Genomic DNA, 27,425 nt, shown 5'->3' on the forward strand with positions numbered 1-27,425 from the left:
TAAATTAATGTCTACTTATGAGAATATTGACAATACTGTGCATTGTTAAGAGATTACATTGCTGCATTCTGTTGTTTTTGTCCTTTTTTTCTCCCCACGTGTTCACCTTATGAGGTCACCAAATACTCTTGTCTTTATTGGTTTATGCATAAAGAGAGCAGGAACTTTCTCACTTGCACCTCAGCAAAGGTGTTTTTCTCTTCTGTACTAGAAGCACCAAGGTTAATCATAAACCAGGATTACCAGGATCCAGGTGCATTCTAGGGCACCCAGGCGTTTCAGGCTTTCTGTCATTTGAAATGAAAATGTTAGTATGTTATATAGATCAAAATACCAGCTAACTATAAGAACCTTGATATGAGTCATCTGTTTGAACATACACTGTCTGTGTTCTCTAATACTCTGAAGTTTAATACTGAGAAACTGCAGGATACAACTTTAATTATTAACTGACAAGTGAGGTCTTTGTTTTTTGGAAATACAAATACATTTCCTCAAAGTCACCAAATAAAATACTCAATGTGTAATGAAGTGTATTTTATTTAAGAAAGCCACTAAAGACAAATAAAGTAGCTCTCTATGAATATATAAGGTGATGTCATGTGATAAGCTATAGCGAGGCATGCAAACTTTTCTTCTGTCAGCTCATCTGTCCCTATGCTGCAAAGCTTTTTTTGGAGGAGTGACCACTCCTTAGAAACACTTTGCATCTTCAACTTTGCCATCCAGCTCCTGTTTCTTGTTCTTGCCACTGCTTCCAAACCATACATCAGGGATGGGGGAACTCTGGGCCTCAAGGGCCGGTGTCCTGCAGGTTTTGGATATCACCCTGGGTCAACACACCTGAGTCAAATGATTAGTTCATTACCAGGCCTCTGGAGAACTTGTTGGACATGTTGGACGTGTGTTGGATTAAGGACACATCAAAAAACCTGCAGGACACCAGCCCTTGAGGCCTAGAGTTCCCCCACCCCTGCCATGCATCATAGCAAATCTTATTACCACCTTGTAAACCTTTCCTTTCACTCTGGCTGCTGTCTTTCAGCCACTCCACCCTTCCTGAAACTCTCTTTTCATGTCTCTTGTGCATCGTCTGATGCTTTGGATGGTTGACCTCAAGCATTTATTTACATGCACCTTTTGGCTTATTTCCAAAGGAAAAGAAAAGAAGTCAAAACCCAGCTGTGTATATGTGAGTGAGCGCATATACACATCCTACCAAGTTTCAACATGGGTATCTCAAAATTTTGAATTACTAACTGAAACTTATGAGGACAAAAGAGAGAAAATAACTTGAAATTTTAAGTTATTAAGTTAAAATTTTGAAATAACCTGAAATTTTGGCTTATAGATTAAAAAAAAATGAAAATCCTATTTATTTTTCATATTTTCAATGTATTTTCTTTATAATGGCGAGAATAACTTTCCATATAGTCAAGCTTTCTAAGGAAAAACGGAAAATTGACTTTATTTTGAAAATCTTGACCGGAAGAATTTTTGTTCGCAGCGGGTTTTTTTTTTTTTTTAGCTCCACAGAGGAAGGACGCAGCTGCGGTTCACCATTGTTGCCAGACATGGGTGGACACAGGGACGCGAAAGTAGTGATAATAGGATGTGGGATAGCTGGCATAGCAGCAGCACAGAAACTGGTAAAAGCTGGTTTTCATCATGTGCGGATACTGGAGGCGACAGGAAGAAGCGGAGGACGAATAAAAACAGGAAGGATCGGTGAGTAACGTGCACTTAGGGCTTTTTCAGTCAATCTGCAGTTCTTTTAATTCTGGTTTCCGCAAATTACAAAAATACATTTTCTTGTCATGATGGCAAGCAACAGTGTAAAGTCTTTTTTTATTTCCTCGCACTACAAGTTCACGTTGGATGTGATTGGATGAGCTAAAGTAAAATCGCAGCATACAGATGCATGCCAGGGATATGATAGAAGGACTTTGGATACTACGTTATAACACCTTATAGCACAGCTGTATAATGAGCTGAAGTCTGGCAGAAACTTACACATTGCATAACCTTAATGTATAGCTCCTCCAAGCATCATAAAGTGGTGTGTGGCAAAGGTTTTGCGGACCTATATGCTGGATTCGTAAGAGAGGGAAGCGAAGTAAAGAAAGAAGCCTTAGTGCTGTAAACTGTTCAAAATACAAGATGCAAATAATGTGGAGCAATATGCTGCTACCATTCTGCAACTGACTGGATCAAGTTGGTAATGACATTCAATATGCTTTTGATAATACAGTAACTAAGAGTGATAAATTATTGAAAGCCACATTTAACAGAAATTAATATTTAACTGTTACATTTGAGTTCAGTAGCCTTTCTGTTCTATAGGAATATAACTAGATTACAATCAACTGGCAGCTGGTTGAGTCCCCTCGATTTGTGCTAACTGACAAAGCCTCATTCAAACCGATGGAAACATGCATTTATAAATTAGACAGCTATTATATGAAACCTTCAACAATCTCTCCTAGAGTGATTGGACTCAATCCAAGTCAGACTACAACAGAAAGGTTGCCTTCTATAAGGTGAGATTATTCATAGCATCCCCAGAGTATTTTAGTTTATCGATACTATGCCGTATCAATTCCTCCCCCTATCTTTGTCATTTATTTACCAAAAAGTGATTGCAGGAATTTTAACTTTTTCAGAAATGACTTGTTGGTTTTGTTGGTCAAAAACATGTCAAATATAGCGCTAATAAATGATATCAAGTCATTTTGAGCCAGAAAGAATATTCCTATCTCAAGGTAGAAGCTGCGATCAGTTTTTGGCAAACTGTTATATTTGCTATATTTCTCTGAGTAACAACTCTCATTTACCATAAAAATTAGTTTTTCAGGAGCAATCTGGCTAAGAGGGAAGCAAAATTAACATCACTGTTATATAATAGCAGTCTAATTTATAAAAGCAGACGAACTGCTGCCATGTTTCCATCAGTTTGAATACATATTTTCAGGGCCCGAAAAGAACTAGATATTTTATATATGTAGGTACAATAGGTAGAGGTAGGTAGGTAAAGTAAAGTAAAATAGGTAAAGGTAGAGTCACGAAGATACTTGAAAAACAGGCCATTTCTTTGATATGTATGTACATATATATATATATATATATATATATATATATATATATACACATACATATATATATATATATATATATATACACATACATATATATATATATAGATATATAGATATAGATATAGATATATATACATATAGATATAGATATGTATAGATAGAGATATATATATATTTGGCTGACGATCACTTTTTGGGACAACACCAGCAAATAATAGAGCACCAAACAGAGACAGAGATTTAACAAAAGGACGCAGGACTTCAAAGACAAAATTAAGAAACTATAATTTCAGCGCAAAAACCTAAAACATAATTAAAAGAACAAAGGAATTCATACATAAGAAAAACACTTTAAGAATAAACTCAGAACATTGGGTCAGAGAATCGGGATCATGACACCAAGGTCTGTAAATGATACTACTGTGTTAACTAATCTCACTACTGTTGTCTCTTAGGACAAAATGCATTCAACAATATACAACATGGTGTAGAAGAAACTAGACACATTTAAAAAAAAAAAAATAGAAATACAATTAAAACCTGTTCCTGTGTAACAGTATATTGGATCTTGTGGTTATTAAAACAGTAGGCTGATTGGTTGTCTAGCCAACCCTTGCCTATACCCTATACCCTTGCCATGCAGCTCTAATACAACAACAGCATGGCAAGGGTATACAGTATATAGTCTAATTATTAAAAGTTGTTTCCTTCTCTGCTTCTGGACAAAATCTTTTTACCTGTAGGTGATAAAATTGTCGAGATAGGAGCAAACTGGATCCACGGGCCGTGTGAGGAGAACCCGGTGTTTTGTCTGGCCCGTCAGTATGGGCTTTTGGATCCAGAAGCCCTCAAGCCGGAGAACCAGGCCTTGGATGTCGGAGGCCATCTTCCTTGGGCTCCCAGATTCTTCAGCAGTTCAGGTTCAAGGATGTTTTTATAAAGTTTTTTTTTTTTTTTTGTAGATTAGTAAAGTTTTGATTAGTCTTACGCCTAACCTAATTACTGGGGCTGGGAAGGTACGTAGTTAAAGAGTGAAAAAGTCCATGAGGAGTAGAGAATTCCCTGCTTTTTATGGAGATGACTTCATGGAGCAAATGGATTTTAAATTAATTTAAAAGATTCAGAGCGTACTAAATCTTTCTTGGTCATCTTTATTGAATGGGAAGATAAAGTGTGAAACCAGCATTTGAGAAGAGCTCTGAACTGGAGGAGAGGTTAAAAAAAATGTAGAGAAGTCTAGATTTTCCTGACCAGTGTTCTTGTGTAACATCTGCAGGTCGGGAGCTGAACGCTGAGGACATCTTACCTGCTCAGAAATTGTTTTTGGAGCTGATAAATGAAAGTTCCGATTTTCAGAGTCAAAGAGGAGAACCCTGGCCCAGTGTGGGAGATTTCTTACGGGCACAGGTACATTTCTGGCTGTGTTTTTGTCCTCTGCAAATCAGTTGTCATCCATTAGTGGCATCTAGATTCTCACATGAATTGTGGGTGTGTTTCTTTGCTTGTTATCTGGTGTAGGTGCAACAGCATGCAGCAGAGAAATGGAAAGATGTTGATGAAGCCACCAGATCTCTGCGACTCTGTGTGATCAGTAACATGCTGAAGGTTGAGTGCTGTGTCAATGGGACTCACACCATGGATGAGGTCAGCATGGGGGCCTTTGGCGTATACAAGACTCTACCTGGACTGGACTGTACATTCCCAGGGTTCGTACTCCTGACGCTGTGCAAAACCAAGCATTTATCTTGTTAGGGCAAACAAGCAAATAGTCAGTCTTAATTATTATCTTGGTATATTAGTCAACCTGTTAATTAATGCAATATTAAATTTAACTCAGTAAATTGTTGCAGCATATATGACTTAAAAGTTATGTCCTTTTTTTGTACAGTGGCTATGAAGGTCTAACCCAGAACTTGATGGCAGAGCTCCCCGCTGGTTTAGTGACCTACAATAAGCCTGTGCGCTGTGTCAACTGGACCAGCGCAAAGAGCGCAGAGCCTGTGATGGTTGAGTGTGATGATGGCCAGAAGCTTGTCGCTGATCACGTTATAGTCACCATACCGCTCGGTAAGTTTCACACGCGTATAATGCTGATTTATACCTCAGTGTATGAAGGTTTTATTACTTAATAAATGCTCCCTTATTCACACAGGGTCACAAAAACAGGTACTTCCACATTGAGGCTCAGTGAATTTAAAGTTGTTCTCTTTTTGTCAGGATACTTGAAGAAGCACCACTCGACCCTGTTCCATCCTCCTCTCCCTCTGCACAAGCTGCACTCCGTCCAGAGGCTGGGTTTTGGGACAAACAATAAAATATTTGTGGAGTTTGATTCACCGTGGTGGGATGCTGACTGTGAGGTCATCTTCTTCGTGTGGGAAGATGAGGTGAGATTTCATAAAGGCATACTCTTTATGATACTGTGCATGTTCTGCAGCTGTGCTTAATCTTATGATTTAAACAGGAGTACATCAGCTCATATCTCTGTTTCAAAATGTTTGTAGGTTTATTCTGGTTGTTAGATTCTTTTGCAAACTCTTGAATGTCTGTTTAATCCCTTTTCATACTTCAGGATGCTGTGGTGGACCAGGTGCCAGATGTGCAATCATCCTGGATAAAGAAGTTGTTTGGCTTCACTGTACTCAAACCCACTGAAAGGTCAACTGCTCACAAAATGACAGTGCTTGCCCAGGATTTTAGATTTGCACTGAGTGGTAAAAAACATGCTAATTCATAAATTAAGAGTGTAGTTCTCTCTGGTTTAACCTTCAGGTACGGCCACCTTCTATGTGGCTGGATTTCTGGACATGAGTCAGAGTACATGGAAACACTGTCTGAACAGCAGGTCACAGATGCCATCACACAGCTTATTCGCAGGTTTACAGGTGAGTCCAGACAGATCATTAGTTTCTATCTTCCGAAAGTCATTTTAGAAAGATATTTTTTGTTACTTTTGCATGTTTAGGGAACCCCATCATCACCCCAAGGAGAATCCTGCGCTCCCAGTGGTTTCACGACCCGTGGACGTGTGGATCCTACAGTAATCTTGGAAAAGGCTGTTCAGAGCAGGATCTGGACAACTTGATGGAGCCGCTTCCACCAAAAGGATCAAAATCACAAGTAGCTACATATTATATTCACACTCAAACATGTGCCCTGAGCACTCAAACCACCAGAAACATCATTAAAGGTCTAACACTTCTTTTTAATTTGCCTCTTTCAGCCCTTACAGGTGTTGTTCGCTGGAGAGGCAACTCATCACTGCTACTTCTCGACCGTCCATGGAGCTGTTCTCACCGGGTGGAGAGAAGCTGATAGACTTATCTCACACTACTCACTCATTACTCCTTCTGAGTTTCCAAAGTCAAAGTTTTAAAAAATTGCTCTTTGACAGTAAAATGCTCAAATTTACTATAATATAAAAATGTACTTCACTTTTGATGTGTGTTACATTATTTTAAAACAATGAAAATCAGAGTGAATATGAGGGCTTGCTGCTGATTTAAGGATGTTTAATGGACCTCACTGGTACTTTCAACCAGTACAGGCAACCCACACAATGTGTAGAATAATGATGTGTTGACATGAATAATGGTTGTTAATACTGACTATGCAAATTTGTCATTTGAGGACTGACGATGACTGACTGAACTTTCCTTTTGCAAACTCGAATTGTTGCGTTTGGACTGATTTTAATTAACTATGAATAAACTGTATTTTCTAGTGGATTGGTTTTTTGTGAATTTAATTTTTTAGAAACTAAGCACATCTCCTGACATGATGTGTTTTAAGGTAAATATTACGAGGTGCTTCAAGTCAAAAATGCTAGAACAGCTTTAAAACTTTTTAGCTGTTTAAGCAAACTCAGAGACAGAGCTGTTTCCCCGATGTGATGTTTGTGTAATGAATGCATGGTCGGAAGAGGTCCAATTTCGCTGCAGGCAACTGCAAGTGACAAATAAAGGCTGCATCATCATCATAGGAAGAAGACTTTAGATGCAGTAGAAAGATATTGTGTTGACTGGAAAGTAAGTGTAAATTCTAATAAAAGTAAAATGTTTGCAAGATGTGAAGTAAGAAAGTTCCATCACTTTAAATTTGGAATTTCTGTATTACAAGCAGTGGGTCATTATGCTTATCTTGGTGTCACATTTAATTACAATAATCTCTTAAAAATGCTATTAAATCAACTGGGGCATATTTGGAAAGCTCTATACCAGAGGCGTGGGACCATGAAGATATTTCATTAATTGAATGTTAAAGCAAGCATTTGAATATACAGGATTTTATTATTTATGGGAACATACCAGAGTGGTGAATGATAGCTATAAGAGCGCTAATTGAGATGAGTATATTTGATATTCTGAGACAAAATTGGAATTCCAAAATGTTTAATAATAGTGTTTCCAATAAATTACAGAATATTTAAACAATAGATCAAACTGGAATAAAATTTGTGTGTTTCTATTTTGTGTTATCTGGAAAAGGTTTAGATGCGGTGTTAGTGGTATCCCAGTCATTATGGGCAGATTTTATGGAGTTATATGTACTAAATGTTTATGTGAACTTTGTAGATTAGGGAAACTTGGAGATGACCATCATTACTTATTTGAATGTAGTCATTTTAAGTTGCAAAAACAAAAATGCCTGTGTATTTTAGGTTGAGACCAAATGTTTATAAGATGGAGACGTTGCTTAATACTAAGAATATTGTTATGGTGCGTAAATTTGCAAAATTTTATAAAGAAATTGTATTTAAACGTGGATGTGGGTGATTTGTTGGGAGAATCAAATAGAGCCTAAAGTCTGTACCAAAACAGGGGTTTTAAAAGCTTTTTTCATCTCCCTACCACCATCTTTGACACCGTCATCAGTTTTTATTCAAGGACACGGAAGCGTTTCTGCAGGGGGCAGTAGTAAGTTATACGAACCTGAAAAAAGTAGAAGAAGTCGTCTTCATGCCGGAACAAAAAACGTTTGACGGAAGATTCGAGTCGGGATGTAAACAGTGAGACACATGTCCATTCCTGTTTAGTGCACCCAGTTGAGTCAAAGTAAGTGTTTTGTTAAAACAAATGAAGGACGGTGGATACATATTTGGGTAAATAGCATGAAACTGTACCAGGCACTTCGTCATGTCGACAAGTTCAGAACCGTTTTCGACTTTGGCGGACGGGAAGTGGCTCACTGGTTCCCCGGACACATGGCTAAAGGTGACAGCTTCGGCTTTACATTGGCTGTAAAGTGTGGTTTGTGATGCTTTTGTAAAGCAGGTAATCTGGTGTGTGAGGTCATTTCTTGATCACATAGTTGCTGAAATAATTTGTTCTTTGTAGGACTAAAACAGATGAGAGCCAACCTGAAGAGTGTGGACTGCATCATAGAAATACACGATGCCAGAATATCCTTTTTATTATATCACGCCATAAAACAGCATCATCTTTAAAAACAAAAACAAATAAAAACCGTATTTTCTGGTGGGTGCTGCAAGACGCCAGCTGTCATAGCTTTTATTGTTGATATTTGGACTTTTTTTCTGTGTTATTCTGTTAACCAATACCTTAATAATCGATGAGACATTTTTGGCATAATTTTAGGGTGAAAACTTTTGTATTGGTGTAATTTTTTTCTATTTTAATTTTAAGCCTGAATATTTTTATTTATTTGTTTATTTATTTATTTTTTTTTATAAAAAAAGCCCTTACCTCTACCTAAAGTACCTCTGCATCATCAGAGGATATGATGGGTTATGATGTATAGACAATCTATACACTCTTAAAAACAAATTCTTTTATAGACAACGTAGCAATTAACCCTTTGACAACAATTAAGCTTTTACTTTGAAATGGGAAAAAATGGTGTATATAAGTAGTGAGTTTTTTTCTATTTTTGATTTTCTTAAATATATTGAAGGACAGGAGACAAGGTCACATAAGAAAAAAAGAGCACATTGATATAAACATTAACAGTGTATATGGATTTTATCACCTTTTTTAATCCTTAAGAGAAACTCTTAAGAATAAAAACATTTTGTGCAAAAGGTACTCTATGCACCATGTTAAGTATTTTCATTGTAGAAGCAACCTTTTTTAAGGCACAGCAGGAAAATAAAACAGGGAAGAAAAAAGCACATTGCTTTGTGATTCGGAGTAACCTTTTAAACTTTACTTAAAGAAAGAGCTACAGGAGAGACAGAGAGTTTTCACTATTATGCCAATAAACATGGTGTATAGTTGTCACAATAGAAGGTGCATCACTGTGAACTGATCTGGGAGATGCACATGAGCTGATTTAAAAAATAAAAAAACAGCCATAACTACACGAATAATATATTTATCTGTGCACGATTTTGGCAAGATAACAACTAAATTATGTAGAAAGTGGTTTAGTTTAGTTCAGAGTTTGTTTACCATCTGAGCAAGGCAGGTGTTTCTAGTCCTCTACTAAGTACTCTATGTGTGTTTGAATTTCAAAAATAGCATGTGGTCAGGTGATAATTTGATATATAGAAAGTGTACTCGTTTTAGAAAGAAAACTGGAGGAGCCCTGTGAAGCCTTAACTTTAAAAACATCCCATTCTCTGGAAGAAACCCGGTGTTTCAGGACACACTGAGTGCCAAACCACATTTGCTAATTCTCAACAAGATGGACCTCGCTGATCTGTCCAACAAGCAGGTACAAATTCTTGCAGCAGCTTTGGCAGAGTCGCATGTCAGCAGCATTTTACTGTACTACAGCTACATTTACTCTGCAGAGAATCCTGAAGAAGCTAGAAAAAGAAGGGATGACACATGTTCTCTTCACAGACTGCTTAAAGCAGAGAGACGACAACATCAAAAAGGTAGTAAACATTTTACTGTTTGCAGCAGTTTGCTACACAGCTAAAAAGTTGCAAAAGTTATGAGCACAGATGTGCAAACTAATTCTGTCTTCTTTTCTTTAGCTGGTGCCAATGGTGATGGATATTATTGCAAGCAAACCACGCTTTAACAGAGAGGAGGTACATTCACTCTGGACTGTTAAACTATATTGTTTTAGTGCACTGTGGCAGAGAACATATATCCTCACTGCTTCTATACAACCTCAAATTCAATTTCTTGCACAAGATATGAGGTATGTCCAGAAAAAGTGCCACAAACTATAAAAAATTGCACTCATACCCTCACCATGCTGTGAGTAGTGCCTATAAAATAGTGACATGTCCCTCCTTGGATATCTTTATCTTAAAGCTACAAATATGGAAGCAAATTACTCACCAATTTCTACTATGTTGAAGAAATTAGTTTTCTTTTAATGTTACATTTTCTTACTGCATGTTTTGTATTTAAAATGCGACCACATTAACCTGGTTAAACTTTCAGAATACAAATTACTGCCTGATGGTGATTGGAGTGCCCAATGTTGGGAAATCGTCTCTTATTAACTCGTTGAGAAGAACAAACCTAAAAAAGGGTAAATACAGAAAAGCTGTGGATTGACTTGGAGATTTCAGTATAACTTTCACCTCCTCGTTATCAAGTGTTGCACTTGTACACTAATTTCAGGTCGTGCATCTCGAGTAGGTGGGGAACCAGGAATAACCAAAGCGGTCCTCACTAAAATTCAGGTGTGTGTGGAGGATGTGTTTGCCTTTGTTTGTGTTTTGATGGGTTTTTTTTTATTTTGATGGTCTGATCAACCTTTCAGTATTTATAACTGCTGTTGTCCTCAGGTGTGTGAGCGGCCCATAATGTACCTGTTAGACACACCTGGAGTCTTGCCTCCTAAAATTGAGAGTGTTGAAACAGGCATGAAGCTGGCCTTATGTGGTATGCAGAATATTTTTTCCCCTAACATAATTATTGTCAGTTTGTATATATGATAAAATTATTTTGTTTTCTGAATAGTTGGATTTCTTGTTTATACAGAATGATTTGAAATCTTTTTTTCTGCAGGAACTATACTGGACCATTTAGTGGGTGAAGACATCATCGCTGACTACTTACTCTATTCTCTGAACAGGCTGGGAAAGTTCAGGTGGAACTTTTCTTTCTCCTATATTGTGTTCATGTGCATTTTTTAAAAATTTAGCTTTCTCTTGAATGTTTACTGTATAGACGTGTTTGTGTGCAGTTATGTGGAGAAATATGATCTTCAAGAGCCTAGTGACGACATCCAGCATGTCCTCAAACGCATTGCTGTAAAACTTGGAAAAACTCAGCGGGTCAAAGCGATTACTGGAGTGGGTAAGACACTGCTCATCCTACGCATACTACTGCTATGTACAGTGTAATTAATGATTTATTTATCTGTCATTTTATTTTATTTATTTGCTTCTTTACTGGGAACAAAATTGATATCACTGCCTTGTCTGTGTTGCTAGCAGCTTTGTAGTTTAGCATGAAGGCTTGAAATGGGGATAAAAAAAACAAGTCTGCAGGCAGGAGCCTTAAATAAATAATTTTTATATTTAAAAGTAGTACAAAACCTCTAATTTAACTTGAAAAGCAAATACATGTGTTTTCTAAAGAAAAAAAAAATCTTACTATTCCTGAAAAATAAAAGTGACTGCAGCTGGCCACTTCCTTAGTTACTATTACTGAGTCAAGATTTGAAGACTGTGGGTCACTGTGTGGTCTTCTGCCACTGTAGCCCATCTGCTTCAACATTTCATGTGATGTGTGTTCAACATTCCTTGAGTTACTGCTGCCTTCCTGTCAGCTCAAAGCAGCCTGACCATCAACTCTGGCATCAACAAAAGCATTTTCACCCAAAGAACTGCCACTCACTGGATATTTTCCCTTTTTCTGGCCATTCTCTGTAAACCTTGGAGATGGCTGAGGGGTGAAAATCCCTTTAGATCAGAACTTTCTGAAATATTAACTCCAGCTCAGATCAGTGGCACAACCACTTAAGTCACTTAAGTCAACTTTCTTGCCCATGCTCATGCTCAGTTTGAATTTAAGTAGGTGGTCTTCATCATGTCTTCATGCTTAATGCATCAAGTGACTGGATGATCATATATTAGCTTTAATCAGCAGTTTAACCTACTGCAGTACTTTTTTGGAACTACTTGCCTTCATTCAGGGGCAATCCTCATGGTTTGTTGCACTTTTCTCTTTTAACGGTTCAATCCCTTTTTTTCCTTGTCTCTTTCAGGAAATGTTACCATCACAATACCAAACTACACAGCAGCAGCATATGATTTCATAAGAGCCTTCAGGAAAGGAGAGCTGGGTCAAGTAATGCTCGACTGACCCGAGTCATTTTACCGATGATAACTAAAAACTGTTTCTGGATCTCTTCAAGACCATGTAGTCTGTGTCTGCACTGATAGTGCAGTTTTTTGGGCTTGGGGATGATGTAAAAAGTGACCAGACTCCTGTATGATTTGTAAATAAAAGACATTTATTAAATAGTCATTCTCAGTTTTGCTTGTAGGATACATGAGACAGATATCCAGGGTGGTGTAAACAGGATATTTATTGGCATAAAGACAGTGATAACAAACTCTTTAATTATTATGTACATCCGTGTAGCATATAATAGAGTGCACTTGTAAATGTGGAACAGTCTGTTGCTCCTGAGTGTCTTCTGTAGGTAGATTTTTTTTTTTTCTTGGAAGATGTAAACACCATGAAAACCTTTCAGAGACGCCGGTCGCTCTTGAGAGCAGCAGTAGGTTTGCCTCTCATCCATGTCATGATCACAGATCTCAGCTGAATTTCAGGTGTTATTAAAAAAAGAGTGTGAACTGTTCAGAATGCGAAGACGATTGTGGAAAACTAGCTGTCCCAAAGCATAGCACTCTTACTTATTCTTTAAATCAAAGCATAATTATTGTAGAAAGAATGAAGTGAAACGTGTTGCATTGGTTGAGGTTGGAAGCTGAACAAAAACACGTATTTTCCTCTGTAAAATAAATAAGTCCATATTTCAGAGAAAAATTACTAATACTGTTTAAATTCAGGGTTGAGAAACTGCTGGTGCCAGGTCCCTTTCAGTTAATTAAACGTTATAAAGTAACTGATAATCTGTATTTTATATGAACTGCAGCAAGTCCAAACTTTATATTAATACACAGGTCTGCTTTTGCATACAGATAGATTCTCTCATTTGTACAGAGCTGCAGTACAGGTCACTTTTTATTTTGTGCATATTATTAAAAGTATATATTTTTTTAATTTGGCAGTAGTGAAAATTGGCAGAAAGCAGCTCGGTTAGACTCTGAAGAGTCATTGGCATTTTGCTGATATGTTCTTCAGTGAAATACTAAGATTTAAGCTTTAGGGGTGGAAATTGACAGTAGTTTCTGTTATATATGCAGAGGTAAAGTCTGAGAGGTGAAATGTCCCCATGAATACTGAGCTGGTAACGCAGCCTGTTGTTCGCCGGTTGGAAAAACTGTAAAAAGTACAGTACAGTGATGTTTTTGTGATTGTTTTGTTCTGCTCCTGTGTGGCCGCTCTAACTGGTCTTATCCGCGCAGGTTCCAGTCAGTCCTCCGCATTATAATCATAACCTGGATGGAACCTCGGTTCTAGATCCAATCACAAATGTATCCTACAAATCACCCAAATATCTACAGTATACTGTCCATCAAGAGTCCATATTTTGGGGAAAACATTGTGATAATGACAGAAACTACTTTAGAGAAAAAAGATCCATTTTGAGTAGAGCCTGACATTAGAGCATCAAAGTAATTGGTCCTGTTGTAGTAATCCAGCTCTTCCTCCGAGTTGTCTGTGTTGCTGCGTCGGTAGGCAGATGCGTACCATTTATCTGCCGTTAACGCCACTGCTGCCCCTGCTGCTGCTGCGCTTGCCACCCTCACCGGTGACGTCCGTCCGGCCACCCTGAAGCGAGAGCGGGTCCCGCCGTAAGCACCTCCTCCCCTGTAGGTCCCTGCTGTGGAGCTGCGGGAGGGCGACCCTCGAGAGGAACCCCTGGACCCTCCACGTCCGCCTTTACACAGCGTGGGCTCAAACAGGAAGGCAGAGAGCAGGAGGCAAGTCCAGCATGTTGCAACCACCTGGTTCATCCCAGACATCTGTACAGGAAGAGGACACGATGAAGCAAGCAGGCACATCTTAAACCTTCCTTTGGTGGCATGGCTAAACCTTTGATGCAGTGGTCAAATATGGACTTAGAAAATATTTTGTCTGTTTTGTAAATATATAGGAAGTTTTTGTCAGTTTGCATATACAGTCATCATGGTAATTCGGGGCTTTTAATGATTTCTTTGGGCTGCTCTTTTTCTAGACTGAAGTGATTATACAGCATACGTCTTTCATGATTTTAAAAGTGAAGAATTGGGTGCACAAGTTTTAACTTATTTTGAATTTACTTTCATCCACACAGGGTCAAAATTATACGTGCAATATGTACACACATACCCACTAATATTTAGTTACATGTCCCATAGCAAGTAGCACCTCAACCAGATGCTTTTGGTAGCCATTAACAAGATTCTGGCATAATCATGGCTGCATATTTGACCACTCTTGTTAGAAGAATTGGCAAAGTTCATTTAAATTGATTGGTTTCCTGGCACAGACCCAGCTTTTAAGTCTAGTCCAAAAAGGGTTGAGGTCAAGGCTTTGGGAAGGTCATTCCAGAAACTTAATGTTAGCCGGCTTTATCCATTACAAAACCAGTTTCTTTATTACTGCATCCACTTTGTGGAATGTACCACTGGCAGCAAAACAGCCCCACAGCATGATGCTACCACCACCATGCTTGACAGCTCATACAGTGTCCTTAGGTTTGAAAGCCACATCTTTAGTCCCCCAAACATACCTCTTGTCATTATGACCAGATATCAACCTTTCTCTTGTCTGACCATAAACCTTTTCTCCAGAAGGCATCTGACTTGTTGATATGGGCAGCTACAAATTTCAATCAAGCTTGAAGGTGCTGATATAGGACAAGGGGCTTCGTTCTTGGTCGGCACCATCTCAGTCCATGACAATGTCGCTTCACTGTGGACAGGCACACTGGTGTTCCAGCAGTTTCCACTTCATGGGAGGCTTGAGCTTTGGTGGCTCCTTGGTTTTCCCTGAACACCCTAACCAATTTCCTCTCATTAGACAGCATGGGTCTTCTACCAAACCTTGGCAAAGTGCTGACATATCTGAATAAGTTATACTTACATTTGAACAGATGATCTTGGAATTGCCATGGTTTTTTAATAGAAATAGCTCTAAAACACCTTCCTTACTTGTGTAAATCTACAGTTCTCCTTAGATCCTCACTGAGTTTTTTGCCTTTGCCATTGTTCTAAGTATTGGACAATCCACTAAGTGTCAAACAAATCCTTTTTATGCTGGCAAAGAGAATCAGTTGTAGTTAATCTTGACCTCGTTAAGCTAAAAGACATACATATATATATATATATATATATATATATGTATGTATATATATGTGTGTGCGTGTGTGTGTGTATACCATAAATTTGCTGGGAGTGTGAAGGATTCTTATTTTTATTTCCAGTAGCACGGCTTTTGAGGAAACAGCTCTATGTACTTCTGAATGACTTCTGTGCACTGATTATTTTTGTATGATGTTAGAAAAACACCATATGTTTGTGTGTTTTAAAAAATACCAGCTAATGTGGATAGACAGCACTGTCTATGTTACTGACCCCAAAAAATTGATGTGTCCTTTTAATGCTCAGTGCTTCTGTTGCACATCATTCCCCTCTCCATTAGAGTGGAACAGTTTAAACCGAAATATGCTCAGCAAAGAAAATTGCATTTGGGTCTCAGCCTGCAGTGAGACTACATGCAATAATATTCATAAAATGGAGGGTTATAAATAAAAGGCAAAAAAATAATAATATGGCGTGTTTGTTGGTGGTAATAGGCCATCGTTTGTAATGCATGGCTGGCTTCTAGCAGGAAACTGGGCCACTGTTTTCAAAGATTAAAAAAATATCTTCGATAATATATTTTCCATATCTTAAAACTTGTCCTTTTACATAAAAAACAAATGGTCATATATATAGAAATGCAAAACGCATCCTGTTTGTTTGTCTTGTACATTCTCATAAATTAGCGCTTTCATGTTACAGCCTGATCATCGATTTAAAAAAAATCATAATTATATATTGGATTTATACACCCAGGTTACACGCTACATCAAAACAGTCTTACCTTTATTCCCTGGTGTTGTTAAGCCTGTTAATGGGTTGGTACTCGGAGGAAAGATGGGGGGGATTGTCGTGTACGGCGCAGGCTTGTTCCATCAGACGGATGCGAGAGCGCGCAGCACGCTCACAGAAACATCTGAGCATCAAATATTGTTATGCTGACTTCAATAATTTTTCATAGGCATTTTTATAATCTTAGTTTATATTTAATGTTTTTAATATTAGTTTTAAAAATGATTTCGCGATCTTATTTATATAGAAAGTAAAACTGGTGTATTTCCTCTGTTTATATATGAAAATACAAAGGTATATCTCTATATGATCTCATGAACTCTGACTTTCCCCTTTCTGTAGATACGTTTAAATACATATTAATTCAAATTAATAGGCTATAAGCAAAAGACGTTTTTCTATGTGATTATTCTATAAGCTTTTCTATATGAAAAGCTACTGTAGTAAATTAAAGAAATATGCCAGAACGAATAAATAAATGTGTAAAATTACAGAAAAGCTTGTCAATGCTTATTGTCTTTGAATTAGGTCTTTGTTTTTTAAAATAGAAGTTAAAAGTCCAAAATCTATGCCCTCCTTCATATGGTGCAAAACCATCCAGTGGGCGGATTGGAGTATTTCCCTGGCCTATTCTATTCTAGCCTTATGTTTGACATCCCTGACTTATAATAATATATCAATTTTGTGCAAAAACAGGAAAATGATGGAGAGGACAGGGATATTTCATCACGTATGCAGAATAAAATATATTTCACCTCCGCAGACAGCAGGCGGCGGTAGCGCGAGTTTCTGTCACGTGCTCGTTCATGGACAACACCAACAAATAAGAACCGACAGGAGGCGAGCGAGAGCTGCTAGCTGCTCCCGTAGCAACTTCTCTGACGTCCAGTCTGCTGTCATGGCCTTCCTCTGCAGAAGTGCTGCTTCGCTGCTGAAGCCCTACCGAGCTGCCCCGGCCGTGCTATCCGCAGCTCGTCTCTACAGCTCAGGTGTTTTTGTGTGTTTGTGGTTTAAGCTCCACCGTGTCTGTAGGGGTCTAGTTGTTGCAGCTGCACCAACAACTGCTACAATGTCAAAAACCTGCGTCACTGTCTGTGCAACGACCTCAAGTTTAGGGCAACAGTTTATGTGTTGTTGGGGGGTTTTTTTTGCATCGCAAGGACTTTGTTTGCGGAGCTTAGATGTGAGAAAATGTTCCCAGTTTTGTTAATGTTGTGTTGTGTGCGGTTTACAAAGGGAATCTGAACGTGGCATCTTCCAGGTGATGTCTATTTCAAGGCGTTTTTTAAATGAAGACAAAAATCAGGCGCATGAAAAAGTGGGCAATGCTGACCGTTTAGTCTTTGCAATTATCATTATCATCATTATTATTATTATTCTTGCTACTATTTTTTTACATTTATTTTCTGATGACTTTGTTTGAAGTTTATGTGACCTGGTGGAATTTGGCTCACACAAGAAGAGAGCCATTTTTGAATTACACAACACAGTGAGCGATCATTCACTAACAGCCTGTTATAGACAACCGCAAAGTCGGTAGATTTTTAATGGATTTGTGCAGATCTGACGGTCATAAGTCTATAATAACTGTCTGCACATACAGGATTGTGCAAAAGTTTTGGCACCCCTCATTCGTGTATATTTTGCTAGGAAATTGGTAAATGGGTGGAAAAATCTGTTGAAACATACAAGTAGGTAGGAGAAAATTCTTACTGCATATTCAGTATTTGGTGTGATCACCTTTGTTCTTCAGGGCAGCTTTACTGTCATTTCTTTAAGTAGTCTTCAGGAAGAGTTCTCCAGGCTTTTTGAAGGACATTCAAAGCTGGATGTTGTTCCCTTTTTTGCTCTGTTCGCTGTCAAGATAATCCCACGCTGTTTCAATAATGCAGAGGTTTAAGATCTGGGGAAGCCAATCCATGTCTTTGTTATGCTGAAAAATTAACTTGTTGCCAATCGCATGCTCTCCATTTGGTATTGCATGGTGGATCAAAATCTTCTGGTACTTCTTTGTGTCTGTCCTGAAAGACGTGAGCCTCAGTTTAATATGGCTCTAAATACCAGGTTAAAGGTGCAGAGTAATTTGAACATTTAACACAAATAAATGCTGTAACTTTGCTCACTGTCTGAAGCCATACTACTAGGCTGTTGGTGTTAATCCTTAACTGTTTCTTGAATAATTAACTTTGACTTTTGATATCAGTGTTTTTCTTATGATGATAACTTGAGCATGAGCTGCAGCCTTGATCTTATCCCATGCAGCTGCACATGAGGAATTAAATGTCCAGGGTAGTCAGATCAGACATTAAAGCTTTTATCTTGCCTCAGTATAAAGAGTGTGATGTCCCATTGAGTTCACATGAGAACAGGGTAGGTATTTGCTCAAAAATTCTCAGTTAGCCAGTCTAGTTTAGGAGTGGGCAGGTCTCCCTTTTTCTTTTTTGTGTTGTTTTTGCTGTATTTTTATAAAATACTTTCTAAATAAAGTATTAAAAAGCAGAACGAGGACAATAACAGCACAAGTTACATTGGAAGTTTTAAAATCGGTGTTAATGTTGATTTTTGTCTTCATACAGGTGGTAACTATGAGTATATTTTGGTGGAAAAGCGAGGCGAGAAGAAAAACGTGGGTTTCATTCAGCTGAACCGACCTAAGGCTCTCAATGCTCTGTGCGACGGGCTGATGAAGGAGGTGGGACAGGCGCTGGATGCGTTTGAAGCTGATGGAGACGTCGGCGCTGTCGTCATCACAGGCAGCGAAAAGGCCTTTGCTGGTGAGGACTTTTTTCTGTCCTTGTATTTGCAGATTTCCTCCTTTTTAAAGGCACGCAAAGCTGTTTACGTGAAATTGAGTTTGGTGTGGACTTTTTTGCAGCTGGAGCCGACATTAAAGAGATGCAGAATCGAACCTTCCAGGAGTGTTACGGTGGAAACTTCCTGGCTCACTGGAACAGAGTGTCCACAGTGAAAAAGCCTGTGATAGCAGCTGTCAATGGATTTGCTGTAGGTTTCAAGTTTTTGTTTTTTGTTTTTTTGTTTGCTTGTTTTCAGTTTGGGATTTTCATGTAGGCTTGTTACTGTTGATGAGTGGGGGATGAGGTCGGGTTGGTAGCTGTTTTTAATTCTTCAAAAATCCAAGCGTTCTTGGTTGGGCTCTTTGCAGGACAGTTTCGAGGCTCAGAAAGTGGATGTCACACTGTAGAGGGGCATCATTGTTAAAACTAAGGACAACAGAAGTAATATGTTCAGTTGTATCATCCAAACGTGCATTCTGCTCTTTCAGCTCGGTGGAGGGTGCGAGTTTGCGATGATGTGTGACATCATCTATGCCGGGGAGAAGGCTCAGTTTGGCCAACCAGAAATCCTGCTGGGGACCATTCCTGGTAAAGTCTAATTTATGGATTACTGTACTTTTCTTCCTGTTAAACTGCACCTCTTTACTAGAGGCTGGCTTTTTGAGCAGTCAATTGTAAAGCTTTTCTGCTCATCGCGTCACTTAAGTTGTAGGCCGCGTGTGTCAGTTTTCACATCGCATCCTGTGTCGCGAGACACAATCTTTGTGGCACATTGGCCTGCTGTGCCATTTTAATGAAAATCCTGCACAGACATACTGACACACAGAGGAAGATGTTGGAATTGTTTAAAAATTGAAAATTGTTTGAATTTGTGGAAAAAACTATGCAAAGAAAAAACTCGACAAAGTCTTGGCTTCTGGTTTTAACTTCTTCTCTTCCTTATCAGCATGTATGACGCGATATTGTCTGAGTGGCAACACCTATTGCGTAGGAGAATACGGCAGTAGCTTTTTGCACCTTAACAAGTATAAATGACTGTATCTGTGTGATGACATCACTGAGGCGGGTTTATTGGCACCTTAACTTCTGTCTGCCTGTAGGGGCGGGTGGCACCCAGAGGCTGACGCGTGCAGTGGGCAAATCCCTGGCGATGGAAATGGTACTAACAGGGGACAGGATTGGTGCTCAAGAGGCAAAGCAATCAGGTAATGACAATTAGCACTGCAAAGGCGCTTAAGGTTCTACAAGTTTCTGCTTTATATAAACAACCTTTTCTTAAAAAGGATTATTTTTAGATTGTGGTTTTGGTACTTTTATATACAGGAAGGTACTGAATAGTTCTGCACCTGGATAACAGCAAAGCTTAACTGCACAGAGCCTGCTTTTAAACAAAAATGTGACATGAATAGTGTGGCAAATAAACTGACATATTATATTTATTGTTCTCAACTGTGTATCTTTGTGTTTCTTAGGTTTGGTGAGTAAAGTTTATCCCGTGGACCAGCTGGTGTCTGAAGCCGTAAAATGTGGAGAGAAGATTGCTGCCAACTCCAAACTCGTGTCCGCTATGGCTAAAGAGGCTGTTAATGCAGGTATGCACATTTTAAAAGACTAAATATTTTTAAACCGACTGAGCTGAATATGTTGGATGTTTTCTCTGACTCATCTTCTGTGTGACGGCAGCTTTTGAACTGACTCTAGCTGAGGGAAATCGCTTGGAAAAGCGCTTATTCCATGCTACATTTGCAACGGTGAGTAGAAGAACTAATATGGGATTAAGTGAAAACAGAGTCAGATTTTAATAATCAAGCCATGATCTGCTTTTGTTTTGTTTTTTTTGTTTTTCCCTTCCCTACAGGATGACCGTAAAGAAGGAATGACTGCCTTTGTGGAGAAGAGAAAGGCCAGTTTCCAGGACAATTAGAAAAGGAGCAGATCAAAATTACGGTCAAGAACACCAAGTTTTATGATAGCAGTGGCTCACTTCCTTGTGTGTAATATCCTGAGTGATGCAAAAATCCAGGATTATTGGAATTTGCCAGCTGCTGGGACTAGGATTTGCCACCATGTGAGTGCACAAGAGTGTCTTTCTCACTGAAGCCCCATCTGACGAGGATCAGCATCAAAATCAAATGGAGTTTGGGTGCAAGGGGGCTGAATGTGAATATGATTTGATATCTGTGATTATAGTCAGTGTGTAACAGGTGGTGTAGGGCATGTGACATGTACTGACTTTGCCTTTTCATTTATCAAACATTTGTATTTTGTAGGCAAGTTATTCTGTACATTTTACAAATAAACCCTGGGAGTGACTCTAAAGGCAAGAAGACATGGGAAGACTTTATTAATTATTCACTCGTAAACACATTAGTTTATTCCATAACACATTTTATATCAAGTGAACCTTCATAAACATCGCATTTGCTTATTGGCAAGCAGGGGCTGATTTGTAACATGCTAACAAAGCACATGCTTACCAGCTGCTTTGTTAGGTACACAGGTTCCACTGCTCATTAATACAAAAATATCTCATCAACCAGTCACGTGGCAGCAACCCAGTGCCTTCAGGCAAGAGAGCATCTGCTGAAGCTCAAACTGAGCAGCGCATCTATACTGGAAACTTTTTGCATTTCTCACAGAGATGGATTTTTTTTCTTTTCTTTTTTTATAGGAGGTAAGAGAAGTTACAAGAACAGACACTTGGTTATAAATACACAATATCAAAAGTATAAACTGAGAGTATTAAAAGATATTAATAAAAAGCGACAGGTTATTGCACCTACTAACAGTACATTCAAACGCTTAATTTAGCACTCTGTTACAGGAACTAAGCAGCAGTTTTTGTTTATGTTACAAATTTGAGTGTTCATATCAAACCTTGAAGAAGATTGGCCGCAGTAGCAGGAGACCACTCCCCATTTCCATCCCTTTAGGACCAAGGTATACTAGTCTTCTGATGGCTGCTTCCAGCAGGATAACACTCCATGTCACAAAACTCAGATCCTCTCAAACTGGTTTCTTGAAAATAACCTAGAATTTACTGTAGTCAAATCACCTCCATACGCACCAGATCTCAATCCACTACAGCACCTTTGGGATGTGGTCGAACAGGAGAGTCACATCATGGGAATGTGGCCTTCAGACCGCTAGATGGCCCTCTTGCGCTGTAAACAAGTGCAGGGAAACGTGACATGGCCAGAAAGTCCTCTGGTCGGCCAACAGGACCGACAGAGACCCCGAGCTGGAGAAGTAAGGTCAAATTCACTGCTATGAAGTCACTAAAATACAACTCTGGGTTTTATATATTCGATATGATCAATCTGCAGAAAAATGTAACACTATATCTTTATTCAAAATAAATGGTGTCGTTTGCATCGGGCTTGGGATAAAGTGTCAGCTGTCTTTTTTTTTTCTTCTTAAATTACTAGCTCTGTGCCATACTCCAAATTTTGCGATGACTGATACCAAGTAGATACAGGACCAGTATTTCTGATGCCCATGGTGATATTTTTAACTTATGAAGGGAGCTTATAAAGGAAAAGGAGTGAATCATTACCAGTTTGCCAAATTTTGAAAGCATTTTAATAACCATTAAATCAATGTGATTTTAGTTTTCCACAAAATACACCTTATATTTTGAAACTTTTTTATAACATCCAAATGTTATGGGTTTTTTAAATGTGTTACAGGTTATAAATAAAATAGATGGGACAGACAACACAATAAGGTTCAGATATTTTTTCATAGAGCAAGTTTTTTCTTCATTTCCATCAAAGGAAATAAAAATTTAACACACTTATATAAAGAACTTAGATGCTAGGGAAAAATGTATCGATCATGTATAGTATGAGTCCAATACCAGCGTTGGTATCGATATTATTGATATTTGGTTGCTCTTGCCACCTCCGTAAATTACTGATAAGCACTGCAAATCTCGGCAGCAAGCATGCAAAAAGTTAAAGTTAAAAAACAACTATAAAAAAACTATAGATAAGATAAGAGTTCCCCATCACCTATTGAGTGGGGATTTTCGGGGCCACATAAACCCATAATTTTCACTTCAAAGAAAACACCAGAACAAATTTGGTTAGTGCGCACTTTCTTTTGCCGCTCCAGTCATCAGGAGGCACCTTCTTTCTCTCTGATCTTCACACGGCGGTGCCCCATATCTCCACAAGTCCGTGTCCTAATTGATTTTTTTATTCAATATTCCCCTGGAGCTTGCTTTCTTGTCAGCCCCTTGAAACAAACCTTTAAAAAGGAGAAGGGGGTGAAAAAACTGGTCTCTTCTCTCCGCGGGGAAGCACAAAAGTCCGCAGAGAGGGCCCGAAAAGAAACCCCTCTTTGAGGCTACCGAAAGGTCAAAATAATAAATGTAGACTCAATTGAGGCTCTTCGCAGACAAAGGAAGCAAAACGTTACATTTTGGCAGCGTGGACCCTCGTAGCGTGATAAACTCATTTAAAGAAGCCGGAATAAAGAGAGAGCAGCGTGGGTCCGGGGAGGGTGAAGGGGCTCTCAAGTCTGGCAGACAGGCCTGACTCCCGCAAAGGGCCTTTTCTCCTGCTCAGCAGCCCCCCCAAAACTCTTATCTTCTTAAACAGCAGTGCAGCAGTGCCAGTCATGCCCGGATATCTCCGCTTTTATGTCCGCGTTATATTCTCATAAAATCCGTTTGCATGCATTGAAATTCAGGCAGCTGCATTTAGTAAGCAAAGCAATATTTTCTCATGAGAAGTTACATACAAACTTAAAAGGTAAGGTTATAGCTAGTTAACGAAAGCAAAACATAAGAATTTATATAGTCCTTTACTTGGATATGAGATAAATGCAGATCGTGGATATTTGTTTGCAGATTAAAAGCGAGCAATAAAGCGCCAGTGTTTCTTCGGTGCATTATTACCAGCATCTGTAAATTCTGTGTAAAAGCCCACAAGCCTGCAACCGTGACTTTACTTTTTAGAAAGCCTTTTTATATGCAGATCAGCACCGGGCTGGCTCTGCGGTCATGGAAAGGATTCCTCAGCATTTTTCTTTTCATCCAGCTGAGAGCATTTCTGGCTAGATGAAACAAGCCGGGTGGAGTGTGGTTTTCATCGTACAAATATTTTCATTATCTCACATTCTTGGCGTCACAGATCGGGTCGGAATAACACGTTCACTGGTGTCTGCTTTGGATTATGCCCACCCAAGGGTGTCAGAAACAACACGGACCTAAGATTAATTACACCAGACTACAGGCGAACAACGCGACCCTGCTTTATAGATTCACATAAGCACAGTGTCGTTAGATAACTTTTACTAACTGAAGCAAAAAGAAAACACAAATTATTTATAAGCTTATTTAGTACTCGTTTAGGCCACATTAGTATTTTTATGCTATTATTTATTTATTCTAAAAACTGGGCTTTCTGATTTTTGAGACTGTATTTAAAGTTTAAGAAAAGTGAGCTAACCAATCAGATTTGTCAGTTTTAGCACGTGATGCGTAAGGAAGCCTGTCAAGATAATTAATGCTAAAGCTACTAAACCCTTTATCCGGCAAACCAACACCGAAAAATAATAACAGTTTTTAATCTTAGCTTGACGATAGAATCTTCCGCCATAACACTTAACATTTAAAACTTTTAAGTTTTTGTCTTCCTAAATTGGTAATTTTATGTTCCTAGCATGTCACAAACGAAGACGGAAGTTGTCTACAGGGACTACTCTCGCATCGCTTGAGTCTTCTCCGATTCTCCGTGTTTTGAAGCTGCAGGAATGGTCGTGCTAAGAGGAATCCCCTCTGTTTTATCACCTGAACTTCTGTATGCTCTCGCTAAAATGGGCCACGGGGATGAACTGGGTATGATAATTACACGCACACAGAGCTGCTAACAGCAGTGACCTGTATACCCTCTGCTTGGAGGCATGCTGCACACTGCTGTGCTAATCTGAGTTTATGTCAACACCACGTAAAAAGGATCATTAACCTGTAGCTACACGGCACAGTTACAGAGATGTTACTCACTCTTCATGAAGTCACTCACTCGTTTAATTATTTTCAGTGCTTGCTGATGCTAATTTCCCAGCATCTTCTATTTGTGCATGTGGCCCAAAGGAAATAAGGGCTGATGGTATGTAAATACACCTGCCTATAAATTTAAAAAAATGTGTGCGTGTCCTTCAAGTTTATCGTTCAGACTGTGTCTAACCTTTATCCAGGGTTGGGGATCCCACGGCTTTTGGAGGCTGTTTTGAAGCTTTTGCCCCTGGACACCTATGTCCCCTCTCCGGTACTGCGTTAAAGCATCTGCATAGACCTTCTGTCGTTTTTGTGCCTGACTGTTTAATATTTAGTTCATATCATGTAAAATCTGTGCTGCTGTGTTTCTACAGGCTGCAGTTATGGATCTAGTAGATAGTGACAAGCAGAGATGTTTAGCTGTGCCTGTGTGGGGCACCTACGAACAGCTCTTGAGGCAGGCAGGCTCTCAGGTAAGACGACCCGTTCACCCTGTTATTAAGTGAAACAAAATGAGTGTGTGTTCATTTGATTTGTGACTGTCTGTGTGCTGATTTCTGTTTATATACAGGTTTCTCTTGAGAAGGTGGAAAGGTTTGCTTTCTATGAACGAGCCAAGAAGGCCTACGCTGTTGTGGCAACAGGGTTGGTGTATTTTCTCTGCCTTCATTTGAGTCTAGGAACAGCTAGATTGAGTTGCATTGCTAAAAGTGCACTTCTATGTTTCAAAATCAAGTGTAGAAATGGTTCCATTTGTAAAAAGAAAGAAAAAGATGTTTCGTGCTAGAAATCATTCTCATGATTTATCTGCCAGTTGTTGTTGTTTTTCTTTTCTTTTTCTTTTTTTTTCATAAATTAGCAAACCTACAGCATCATGAATCAAGAAGTGTCTCATCTCGATAATCAGATTGTTGCACTGGTTTTAATCGCTTCATTGTCATGAACAAATCTGGATATCATTGCAGAGGTCTGGAGCTAGTTTAATTATTGGAGATTATGGTCTGCACGCTAAAGTTTAAAATCAAAACAAAAGGCTTTTTTCTTTTTCTTTCTTTCTTTCTTTCTTTCTTTCTTTCTTTCTTTTTTTTTTTTTACATTTTCTCTTTATGATTTTCCTCAGGGAGACGGCTCTGTATGGTAACCTGATACTGAAGAAGGGGGTCATTCCTGCTGAGCAGCTACAGTGACACGCACACACACACACATTTTGAACACATTTGATGATTTCAGTTTTTAATTTCTGTTGTTCTGTGATATTAGGCACTAATTGAATTCTTTACAGTCAAAATCATCATATTTTGTGAATTCATATGCATTTTTTTTCAAATATGCAATCACTGCTGTAAAAACAATGTATATTTTTATAACTGATTTCTGCATTATATGTTTATATCAATAAATAAATGAAACACAGTCTCTGATGGGAGTGTTTACAGTATCTTTATCATCAAGATGCATACGAGCGACACAGATTTAGGTGTTCTTGCTTAGTGAAGCTTTAAGGCAGTGTAATTGAATCAAATGAAGCTCTTGATTTTTTTAAATATTTTGTTTGTACTCGGTTGCAGCTACATGAACTTAAATGATAAAGAGCTGAGTTGTTGGAGGATCAGCGATGGTAGATCTTATCCAGATCTTCCTCTGGCTGAGTGTGCTTCTTCTGAGGTGGAAAATTGACAGGATAGGCAGCTCTGATGTTGTCCTGGTGAAAGACAGCCCTGACTGGTTCTTTGTGGTACACAGCATCCATGTCCTCCTCAGGCTCAAGGTGAACCCTGGCCTGACTTTTAACCGCCATCTGAGGTATCAGCTGCTCAGCCAGGAGGACAGGGGGGACATCCAAGTTTTGGTTTCGACCTCGGAGGAGATTATCCGTTGAGGGATGGTACAGCTCATCCAGGTCTTCCTCAGCCTTCAGATATTTTTTCTCCTGTCCGCTGCCTCTCATACTCTTCCAGATCTTCATGTTGGGGTCAATATCATAGTGGGTCCTATCCATATCCTCAGGAGGCTCAACTGCCACTGCCCAGGATGGCTTTCCTCTCTCATCTATAGACCTGAAATGAGTATCACACACCATTTGTTTTTATCAGTCTAAGCAAACATGAGAACCTTTATTTTAGTTTAAGAAACTCCAACTCACATGACAGCTTTCTGGAAGACTTCATCTGAAAGTTTATTCTGAGAGAAGATAATAATACAGGATTACGGTTCAAATAAATACTATTAACCATAAAAACATGTTTAAAGGTAACAGTAAGGTTGTTTTGTTTCAATGTAATATAAGATTAGAAGTACATACCCAAGGCTTTGCTGTGACGCCAAATATCAGCGAAACGCAGACGATTAGAGAAATCCTACCAGGGGAACGAATTTGGGTTAATTGCTAG

General features: G+C 38.8%; 5 protein-coding genes across 6 annotated transcripts; 4 read left to right on the forward strand and 1 right to left on the reverse strand.

Annotated features, from left to right (window-relative positions):
* Positions 1–1,513: 1,513 nt before the first annotated feature.
* Positions 1,514–6,823, forward strand: LOC100690986 (peroxisomal N(1)-acetyl-spermine/spermidine oxidase). The gene is made up of 10 exons (XM_005474117.3): positions 1,514–1,728; positions 3,839–4,015; positions 4,372–4,502; positions 4,614–4,801; positions 4,984–5,162; positions 5,313–5,482; positions 5,668–5,753; positions 5,868–5,980; positions 6,061–6,215; positions 6,319–6,823. Exons 1-10 carry the CDS (start codon positions 1,575–1,577, stop codon positions 6,469–6,471), a joined length of 1,506 nt encoding a protein of 501 aa, XP_005474174.1. The 5' UTR covers positions 1,514–1,574; the 3' UTR covers positions 6,472–6,823.
* Positions 6,824–8,060: 1,237 nt separating this feature from the next.
* On the forward strand, positions 8,061–12,492 carry mtg1 (mitochondrial ribosome-associated GTPase 1). The gene is made up of 11 exons (XM_003441168.5): positions 8,061–8,308; positions 8,432–8,496; positions 9,666–9,770; positions 9,850–9,936; positions 10,039–10,095; positions 10,457–10,547; positions 10,640–10,701; positions 10,807–10,903; positions 11,030–11,111; positions 11,208–11,320; positions 12,234–12,492. Exons 1-11 carry the CDS (start codon positions 8,206–8,208, stop codon positions 12,329–12,331), a joined length of 960 nt encoding a protein of 319 aa, XP_003441216.1. The 5' UTR covers positions 8,061–8,205; the 3' UTR covers positions 12,332–12,492.
* Positions 12,493–13,656: 1,164 nt separating this feature from the next.
* Positions 13,657–14,124, reverse strand: sprn (shadow of prion protein). The gene has a single exon (XM_019366278.1). It carries the CDS (start codon positions 14,122–14,124, stop codon positions 13,657–13,659), a length of 468 nt encoding a protein of 155 aa, XP_019221823.1.
* Positions 14,125–17,053: 2,929 nt separating this feature from the next.
* Positions 17,054–21,355, forward strand: echs1 (enoyl CoA hydratase, short chain, 1, mitochondrial). The gene is made up of 8 exons (XM_003441181.5): positions 17,054–17,225; positions 18,813–19,010; positions 19,112–19,239; positions 19,520–19,619; positions 20,132–20,236; positions 20,504–20,623; positions 20,715–20,782; positions 20,890–21,355. The coding sequence occupies exons 1-8, from the start codon at positions 17,135–17,137 to the stop codon at positions 20,953–20,955; spliced, it is 876 nt and encodes a 291-aa protein (XP_003441229.1). The 5' UTR covers positions 17,054–17,134; the 3' UTR covers positions 20,956–21,355.
* Positions 21,356–24,507: 3,152 nt separating this feature from the next.
* Positions 24,508–26,314, forward strand: fuom (fucose mutarotase). Of its 2 annotated transcripts, XM_003441190.5 has the most exons (6): positions 24,513–24,876; positions 25,079–25,147; positions 25,236–25,306; positions 25,410–25,508; positions 25,607–25,680; positions 26,156–26,314. In XM_003441190.5, exons 1-6 carry the CDS (start codon positions 24,792–24,794, stop codon positions 26,220–26,222), a joined length of 465 nt encoding a protein of 154 aa, XP_003441238.1. In that variant the 5' UTR covers positions 24,513–24,791; the 3' UTR covers positions 26,223–26,314. The 2 variants fall into 2 exon arrangements, with proteins under 2 accessions (XP_025753590.1, XP_003441238.1); XM_025897805.1 differs by lacking the exon at positions 25,079–25,147 and having other exon boundaries at positions 24,508–24,876.
* Positions 26,315–27,425: the final 1,111 nt, after the last annotated feature.

This window comes from Oreochromis niloticus, linkage group LG13 (assembly GCF_001858045.2).
Source record: "Oreochromis niloticus isolate F11D_XX linkage group LG13, O_niloticus_UMD_NMBU, whole genome shotgun sequence".
Lineage (NCBI taxonomy): Eukaryota > Metazoa > Chordata > Actinopteri > Cichliformes > Cichlidae > Oreochromis > Oreochromis niloticus.